This window comes from Nicrophorus vespilloides, unplaced genomic scaffold (genome assembly GCF_001412225.1).
Source record: "Nicrophorus vespilloides isolate i.1.1-1 unplaced genomic scaffold, Nicve_v1.0, whole genome shotgun sequence".
In the NCBI taxonomy this organism is placed as follows: Eukaryota; Metazoa; Arthropoda; class Insecta; order Coleoptera; family Silphidae; genus Nicrophorus; species Nicrophorus vespilloides.
The window spans coordinates 30820-40936 of record NW_017096966.1 but is presented as its reverse complement, the minus strand read 5'-3'; the positions used below and the strand labels follow the sequence as shown (position 1 = coordinate 40936).

The following is a 10117-nucleotide window of genomic DNA, read 5'->3' as shown; positions in this document are numbered from 1 at the left end:
TGAAAAATTTAAATGTAAATTTTCAAACCAGTTGATTAATTCAAAGTAATGCAATTAGTAATGCAATTATTTAATTAAATTTATTTATTTTAGCTCCTGATCGAATCTTCGAACCGCAACATATATAAATTATGGAAAATGCAGAAAATTATCGATTCTTATTTGAAAACAGGATTTGAGAGTCCAATTAATTGATTAATTCAAATGATTTATTGTAAGTAATTTTTTCTTTTCTCCTGCTTCTTCTCTCTAGGAAAAGTCTTTAAGCCAATCGCAATTTTCATGATTTAGTTACCATCTTGACTCTTGTGCAACTTTGGTTGCCTAACTTTCAAGTTTGAAATTTATTGTTTAGCGCATCTTTTGAACGCAATCATATTCAATTAATTTAATTAATAATTACAATAGATATTTTTTTAAATATAAATCTAAATAATCCATTTGTCATATTGAATGTATTATGCAATAAGCAACATAATGCATTAAATCTGACGAGTATTTAGTATTTCAGTATTCGCAAATATTGAGTTATTTTTAGAAACATGTACAGTGGAACCTCGCTTAACGTTAGATGTTTCGCATGACGAGTGACGATGAGAAGAGAACTCCCGCCTTCTACATTATTTTTAAAACTTGTGTACATACATTACGTGTATATTTGATTATGTTTCTTTATACGAGTAAATCCACAAATTTTGGAACGGATTAAACTCGTTAAGCGATTTTCCACTGTATAAGTATAAAAAGTTTTATTGCGATTGTTATTAATGCAATAGTGTAGTGATTAATTTCCATGATTTAACTGTAATTGTTATGTTTTTCAATTTGCAAATTAATTTTTTTTGCAATGCAAAAATTCTGTTAAAATGCGTTGAATAATGGTGAACTTTATTAATTTGCTTGTTTTCTTTGTTCTAGTATTGTTTTGAGATATAATGATATTTCGAGAATGCATGACAGACGGCTGGGGTGGCTTAAACGTCAAAGTGTAATTTGAAATTCGTGGGGTTGATCGAGTAAACGACGACGAGTGTCTGTCAGTGGTTGCGTCTGCCCTACGAAGTGCGAGCAAAAGAGGTTGAAAGAAGAGCGCGCAGGTGCTCAAAGGTAGGAAGGAGCAGGAGCATAATAGTAGTAGTAGTTCTAATTTCGCGCAGCCGCGACCCAGTGTTACTGCCGCAGCCGTCCGCAACCTCCTCGATCCATCGTCGCAGATCTCGTCCAGGATCTGGCGCGATCGAAATACCAAGACAATAGCAACAACCATCATCATCATCAAAGAGAAAGACGTTTGAAAGAAGAAGCAAGGAAGGATGTTCGCCCTAGTGCCCAAGTCCCTTATGTGAGTAAACGCAGCAAAAAAAAAAACCTTCGCAAATTCGCATTTGGCACAAATATTCTATTTCGGTTGCGCTTCTGATATAACACACAACTCTGGGTTGGACCCGAAAATAGCGCGCAGGAGAGGAACCTCACCAAACACACACCGTACGTCCCGGATCAATAACGGTGCGCGCTCTCACGTCAACCCTCGCCATCCGTTACATAAGGCCCCCATTCAACGCTCAAGGCGAAAGATGCTAAAGAATTAAAGAGAAAACAGTACACGCATCACCTGTTTCAAATAAGAACGATTACCTTCTCGTCACATCGCGTCTTTCCATCAAAGTTTTTATTTCTTATTTGAATTTCGCAGAATCAAACGAACTACTCTTACTACTACTACTACTACCAATTTCGCGACATCACGTAATAATAATGCGCTCTGGAATTCCATAGTAAACAATCGATGATCAGGTATTGCGAAACCGATGATCGATTCTAGAAAGCGAAACGCGATCGCGCGTGCCTAGCAACAATAATCGCGCAACGACCAAACGCGGAAAAAAAAATATTTGCGATCGTCAACTATTTTTTTCTTCTCTCACCTTTCCTTCTCGCTAATCCGAATGCGAAAAGCAAATGCTTCCTTCTCCTCTTCAATTTGCACGATCCCTTTTTCGCTTGATTGTTCAAATTGCAGCGAGATCCAACGGCGAAAACAAAAACAACGGAACTTTTCGCACGGATTCTATTTGCGAAACATTACACCACTCGTTGGCTTTTTTTTTCTCTGTCGCGTTCAAATGATAGATGCGTTAATTAGTCACATTTCGTGCTTTGTGTAAAAAGGACGACGTTACAAACGCTCTTCCATTCATAAGTAGGCGGCGTACTTTACTCTTCCAGTTAACACTCATCACGGACGAATCGCAACCTAAGACGAACGTTTACTTCATCATCAAAATAAAGAGTCTCTCACTTACTCACTTCATCTTTCAGAATGGTTTTCAATTTCTGATGATTATGATATTTAATGAGTGTGTGCGTATTCATTTAAAAACAATAGATTTCGTTGAATTCCAAAGCGAGAATCATTTGTTTTTAATAATTAACGAAATGCCTGGAAAACATAATTAACTCATCCGGTTTTTGAGCGAAAAATTCAACGAAATGCAGGAAACGAAAAAAAAATAACACGAAAATAGAATAGGAAATTGTCATCATTCGACGCTTTTTTAATATACAGCGAACAAAATTCTTTAAAATTAACATGCTTATCATGGAATTTTCTAGTAGGCTGTGAGTTCAATATTCTTTAAATATGAATCATGTGTATAAAATCTTAAAAAAATAACAAAAAAAAAATACTTATCTTAGAATGTTCTAGTGAGTTGAAATCTTTGATGCTATCTGTCGCATCAAGTTTCGGAAACGCCGATCTACAGATGAGACAACAATCATTTCAATTGTTTCACTTATAATCGGTTCTGTAATGTATTTATTTTTTGGCATTTCCGTTAAGAATGGAATGTACCTGCAAATTTTTCGAAACGTATTCCGGTTTCGTTGTACCCTATATAATTATGTTTCGTTTCGTAATTCGTGCATGTATGTAGTTATGGGTGGACAGATAACGACCGTATGTAGGCTAAAATTACGGTAACCTTCACTTCGTGCAAAGCATCTACTATAGAACATATACGTGCATTTGTAATTAACGATAAGACGTCATCATTAAACTTACATCATTAGTTTTTTGCATGTTGTCGAAGATTGTGATGCATTTGTATCGCCCATCCAAGTATTGTCCAATTTAAAAGATGCTTAACTATCGCTTCGAGTCTACTATAAATATCGCAGTTACTGTTTACTATTAAAACAAACATTTGAAGGACGCATTTATTATGATCAAATCGCATTATATTTCAGAAGAGTGCAGTTATGTAATTCAGCGTAGTTAACAATTGAATTGCATTTTTTTTTTGTTTTCTAACTGCAATCTTAAATTTAGATCTAAACGAAACGCCGTGGAATTTCTGTTGATTTGTGAATTTCGATACGTCGCCCACGATCTTGATTGATTGATTGAACGAGCGACGTTTCTAAAAGCGGACGATAAATATTGTGAATGAACAAATTAATATAAAATAATTCGATTTGTATCAAATTTCGCAAATATTAAAGGTTAATAAGCGTGAACAAACAACGTGGATAATTGAAAAACATTTAATAATTGCAATTGTTCGATAATCGTTTGTCGTTTATCAATGATAAACATACCGTTACATAATTCAATATAGAAAATGTAACAACAACGACTTTTTATAATTGAGGAATGTTAGGCAATTAGTGAATTTAGAGAGTTTAGATAAATTCTAGGTAGGTAACTTAATGAAGTAAAATTAAAGAATGTGATATGATATGTAATTGTAGACAACTTAATGAACGAACAGCTGAATTTGTTAGATAACAGCGATGCATTTGGCATCTAGCAGGTTCCTATTAAAATTACATTCAATTGTTCGCGTGCATGGGGCTTTACACGGTCGTTACGTGCGCTGTGGGCGGAAAGACCCGACTCATTTTGCGGAACATTCGAAAAGAAATTTTTCTCGGTATTATCGATGATGTCATATATCGTGTGCAATGTTTCTAGAATATAGAATCTTGGAAAAAATAAAATCTTAGAAACTTTTTAGATATTCCAATGAGATTGCAATAGGATTATAATATTAATGATTTTGTGTAATAATTTATCGAAATAGCTATTGTTTCATACAAAGTATGAAATTATATGCGATAATATCGGAATTCGTTTTTGTTGCGTATTGATTGCGAAAACCTTTTTTATCGGGAGCCCTGTGATTGATTACGTTGCCATAAGCAACAAAACTTTTGTTTTTTCTATATTTCGTAACGTTTGTTTGGTTGCATATATATTTAAATTTGAATTTGTTTTGCAGATCGCGGACGACTTCGTCCGCGTTGTACAAGTATAGTCCAAGTTTATTAAACGCCTTGGACTTGGCTAACGAAAATGCAGTCAGGCAGTTCCACCAGATCACCGGTGACATCATCACGCCGTCGCAGGTGATGGGTATCGATCATTTGAGAGATCCCAGATTGAACAAGGTAATATTATTGTTAGCTTTTTTTTGTTGTTGTTAAATATGATTGTTTCAATGTAATATTGTTTTTTTAGGGATTGGCTTTTACGCTCGAGGAGCGTCAGGCTTTGGGTATCCACGGACTGCAGCCTGCGAGATTCAAGTCGCAGGAAGATCAGCTTGAGCTGTGCAGGATTTCGATCATGCGTTATCAGGAGGATCTTAACAAATACCTCTACCTTAACGAATTGCACGATCGTAACGAAAAGCTTTTCTTCCGGTTGTTGTCCGAAAACGTGGAGATGCTTATGCCTATCGTGTATACGCCGACCGTGGGTTTGGCCTGCCAAAAGTTTGGTCTCATCTACAGGAGGCCCAGAGGTCTTTTCATCACCATTAAGGATCGTGGTCACTGTTTCGACGTCCTTAAAAACTGGTAAATTATTTTTGTTGTTGAGTGATAATGAGTATTGATGAATTATTTGTAGGCCCGAGCACGATGTTAAGGCTATCGTTGTAACTGACGGAGAGAGAATCCTGGGATTGGGTGATTTGGGAGCGTGCGGAATGGGTATTCCTGTAGGAAAGTTGGCTTTGTACACTGCATTGGCCGGTATTAAACCTCATCAATGCCTTCCGATCACTTTGGACGTTGGCACGAATAACGAGACTCTGTTAGAGGATCCTCTGTACGTGGGGTTGAGACAAAAGCGCGTCACCGGTCCCGAATACGATGAATTTATCGATGAGTTCATGGAGGCCGTAGTCAAGCGTTACGGACAGAACACTCTGATCCAGTTCGAGGACTTTGGCAACCACAACGCGTTCCGTTTCTTGGACAAATACCGCGGTCAGTATTGCACATTCAACGACGACATTCAAGGTACCGCCAGTGTCGTCGTCGCTGGTCTCCTGGCCTCCAAGAGGATCACCGATAAGAAGATTTCGGATCACAAGTTCGTATTCTTGGGCGCCGGAGAGGCGGCTATAGGTATCGCCGATCTCTGCGTTAAAGCCATGCAGATGGAAGGTCTGAGCGTGAAGGATGCCAGAGAACGTATCTGGATGTTCGACATTGATGGTCTTTTGGCTAAGGGTCGCCCGGAGGGTCGCCTCGAAGGTCACAAAGCCTTCTACGCCAAAGACCACAAACCGATCAAGGATCTGCGCGCCCTCATCGAGGAGGTACAGCCAACCGCTTTGATCGGTGCCTCTGCGGCTGGTGGCGCTTTCACCCCTGAGATCCTCAAGATCATGGGAACAAACAATGACAGGCCCTTGATCTTCGCCTTGAGCAATCCCACGCATAAGGCCGAATGCACCGCCGAACAAGCATACAACAACACCGAGGTAATCTATAAGTTTTAACTAAATTTAACAAACGCTAATTCCGTAAATTTTCAGGGTCGCTGCGTCTTCGCCAGTGGCTCTCCCTTCGGCAAGGTCACCTACAACGGCAAGGACTACTACCCAGGTCAGGGAAACAACGCGTACGTCTTCCCCGGTATCGCGCTCGGCGTCATCGCTACCCGCATCCATCACATCTCCGAAGAGTTGTTCTTGGTGGCTGCTCAAGTCATCGCCGACAACGTATCCGAGGAAGATTTGGCCAAGGGCAGTCTTTACCCACCTCTGGGCATCATCCGCGAATGCTCCGTGCAGATCGCCACCAAAATTGCCGCCTACGCTTACGAAAAAGGTACATCTCCAATTCTATCCTCATCCCAAAACTTACGCACAAACATCCATGATTCAGACGAAGATATTTAATAACCCTTATTGCAATTAGGTCATCAGGACCAAGCTAATGGATTCGGTAATCTATGTGTCTCCATTATTGTAATACGATTAACGTTGATGTTGTACATTTAGCACTAGTATCGGTGCCGGAATCAATTAGTCATGCATAAAACTTAGGTTGTTTTTACTACAAAGGAAATGACATAACGCATTGATTTGTTTTTGAATGGATGCGCTCAAATGATAATGACGAAGAAGCGTCTTAAGCTCAGTTTTTAAGGAATTTAATCAAATATTAGATTAAATAAGAAAATTAGATCGTTTATCAATCGATATCCGGTGATTCCTGGAATTTCCTAAATATGCTTAAGTAATTGACATAATAGATCTCTCTTTAAGATAGACGTACTTAATGTTATCTACCACTGACTAAGGACTTTTAACCCGTTCGAAATGGCACGCGCTCATTCCGATTATAGTAAAGCAAAACATAAACAAAAACATTATCGCAGGCTAACAAAACAGAAAGAATTGGAATGAGTCAGGACGCGTTCCTTTTAGATAATATGAGTCTTCTTGATTTAGGTCCAAAATCGCAGAAGGTTAAGGTCAAAGCCGCACGAATTATAATTAGGTGCATCGATATTGTTTAGTCTAAAGAATTGTACAAATCCGCAACTCGATTAGTTATGAAAGTAATTTAGTTATTAAATTATAAAAAAAAAGCTTCTAACCATTGAAAAAATTTCAGGACTCGCTACACTTGTAACTGAGTTTTTCAGTCTGCAGTTGGTGAAGCGAGTCCTGTAAGAGATAAATGTCGTTTTGTGACTAACAGCAAACACTTTTGTATTGCAGTAGATTTATTTGAATTAATGATATTGTAAATCCGGCACCGATTATATAAATGGTTGTGTAACAGAAAATCAAAGCTAAATGTTGTGGTATTATGTATAGCAATTGCGCGAATTGCTTCAATCGATGTCTTCAATGTTGCATATATAAATCATCATCTCCCTTAAATTCTTTAATGATTCATGATTTTTGTTTCCGCAGGATTGGCGACCGTCTATCCAGAGCCGCCTAATAAGCGTCAGTACGTCGAGGATCAGATGTACAGTTTCAACTACGAACCGTCTCTACCGAACATCTGGTCGTGGTCAAAATCTCCTGAGATCAAGACCAAACCACTGAAGCCTGACAGCCTCTCCCAGAAATAAGTAGTTCGATTCGCCATTATAACTCAATTGTAGATAGTATTTTTCCTCTTTCGCAAACGAATTCCGAACGGAAAGTAACTAAGTTAACGGCAGCAGCTATGGAGAAACAAAAAAAAATATGCAGCTCGGAGAAACAAAACGAAAATAGTAGTAATGTCGAGAAAAAAAAAACCGATTCTCTCCTCCGGGGTGCGCGCCCGGTCACGTTTGGAAAGTATTTTATGTTTATTTTGTTTTAGTTTAAGTTTTATTTATTTTTCGACTTGAATTGAATGGAATGGAATTAATTGATGGCAAAAGTTCCTCCGTTTTTTTTCATTTATTATAATTATAATTATTTAACATTATCGACATGTCCGTTTCGGTCACTTAGCGACGCGCTGTGCCATTTTATTTATATTTTTTTAGTAGTTAAATACTCATGATCATTATTACCTCTCTTTCTTATGATGGAACGTGTATATACAAAAAAAGAAAAGAAAACAAGGGATAAGCAGAAAAAGAACATAATAACACTTCTCACAACACGCGTATCTATATATATATATATTATTTCATCAGTGTATCATACTTTTGTCACCGACAAAACAATAAATAAATGTTGTTGATTTACACAATCACAATCACCTACCTTTGCTCTCCCTTTGATACACGCATCAAAATTCGACAACCGAAATACTGCCAATCAAATTCCTGACGTTTGAAATGCCGACTGTATCGAAATCCCGACAACCATAATCCCGACACTATCAAAATCCCGACTGTATCGAAAATGTCTACAATAACATTTTTAAATTATTCCGGAGCGTAGTGACTTTTAAATTGTATTTGAGATTATTTCATAATGTTTAGGTTTATTATGAATAATTCAACAAAATCAAATAAATTAATAATAATTTATTGGTATTAATAATAAAAGTGTAGCACAAGGTGACTACGCTCCGAAATAATTTTAAAAATGTTATTGTAGAAATTTTCGATATAGTCGGGATTTTGATACTGTCGAGATTTTGATATAGTCGGTATTTCAATAGACGGTCTTTCGGTTGTCGGGCTTGCGATACAGACCCAAATTTAACCAATGGTTTAGTGTAACTTTGGTTGCCTACGAAGCATTACCAATTTACTTAATTACATACAGTTATTTAATTAGTTTTCAAACCGGTTATTTTATTTAACCAGCGTCTATAGTTGTCTATAGTCAATTTGACTAGATGACTTGAGTAACACCAAAAAAAAATTATACAGCGTGAATCACACATTGCGAACGTACAATTTACTATTATTACCGCATCAAAATAAAACAAATAGCCTTGGCTAGGATTCATTTCTTGCTTCGCCACTTATTTAATACTTTTTTTCTTTGTTTCTCTCTCTCTCTCTCTTTTTCATTCCATCGTTTAATAGTCCATCAAATCCTGCTCTCCGCTATTACCCGAGTATCCTGCAATTGTTTTTAATTGTGTGATTACGTACATACACAATTTGCAGTTACATAATATTTTATTTGATTATTTTTTCTTTCAGTTTCTTTCGAGCGTTTGAAATAACATTTTCTGAAAGTTTTATATTTTTTTTTTCTTGCTTTGACTTGGTAACCCAGTGACGGTAAGAGAAGTACCTTGAAGAGTGTATGTAATGAAGGTTACGGTTAATTAACCGACGATCGCGTAATCGCTTTGGAAACCAATTTTTTTTTTATTTAACCAGTACACTTTTTTTACTATAAAAATTATACTTTATATAAATGAAACGGGTCTATATCGCAAGCCCGACAACCCGACGCTTGAAATCCCGACAATGTCAAAATCTCGACTACCATAATCCCGACAATAAAAATGTTATTGTAGAAATTTATAATAATAAAAGATACTGTCGGGCTTTGCGATTGTTACCGCATTGAAACACGATTGTCTTTCAGGACTCGCTTCGCTCTCCCATCAACAAATTATTAACATTTAGCAAAAACTGTTAAGTAAATAGTTGCAATTGCAATTTGGAGTGGAATTGAAAAGGCAAAGCAAAGCGAAAAGGATTTAAGTTTTTCATAATTCGCTATAAATATATGAAATTAAATACCTTTTCAGGACTCACTTCGTTCGCCCATCAACTTTTCCATATAGTTAACTTAATACATTTGAAAGGTTGCAGTATTATTCAAAATTTACTTCAAATACAGAAAAATTGATACTTTTCAGGACTCACTTCACTCGCCCATCAACTTTTCCATAAATACCAAGTGTACTTCCTACCTAAAGCTCATAGTTAACTTAATAAATTTGGATGATGGGCGAGCGAAGCGAGTCCTGTAAAGCTGCAGTAGTCTTCAAAATTCGCTTCAAATACAGCAAAACTGATCCTTTCTAGGACTCACTCCACTTGCCTATCAACTTTTCCATAAATACCATGTGTAACTTCTACCTAAAGCTTATAGTTAACTTAATAAATTTGAATGATTAGCGAGTCCTGAAAAGGATCAGTTTTCATACATGTGTAGCGTGTTCTGAAGAATACTACAGCCTTTCAGGACTCACTTCGTTCGCCCATCAAGTCCACTCCAAATACCAATTTAAATTATTTACTTAACAGTTTCTGTTAAATGTAACTAATTTTTTTGTTTTGATGGACGTTTGTTTTTTCGATGATTCAAAGCAAAAGCGAAGATTATAGAATTATTAAAAAGCCCAATCATCGTCCAGACATAACAGTCGTTTCCATCGCAAATTG

The 10117-nt window shown here is 36.9% G+C and overlaps 1 protein-coding gene across 1 annotated transcript; it reads left to right on the top strand.

The window, feature by feature from the left end:
* The first annotated feature begins 1142 nt into the window (after positions 1 to 1142).
* Positions 1143 to 8008, top strand: LOC108558592 (NADP-dependent malic enzyme). Its single transcript, XM_017915557.1, has 6 exons — positions 1143 to 1342; positions 4287 to 4455; positions 4526 to 4866; positions 4919 to 5780; positions 5835 to 6129; positions 7227 to 8008. The coding sequence occupies exons 1-6, from the start codon at positions 1314 to 1316 to the stop codon at positions 7388 to 7390; spliced, it is 1860 nt and encodes a 619-aa protein (XP_017771046.1). The 5' UTR covers positions 1143 to 1313; the 3' UTR covers positions 7391 to 8008.
* The last annotated feature ends 2109 nt before the right edge of the window (positions 8009 to 10117 follow it).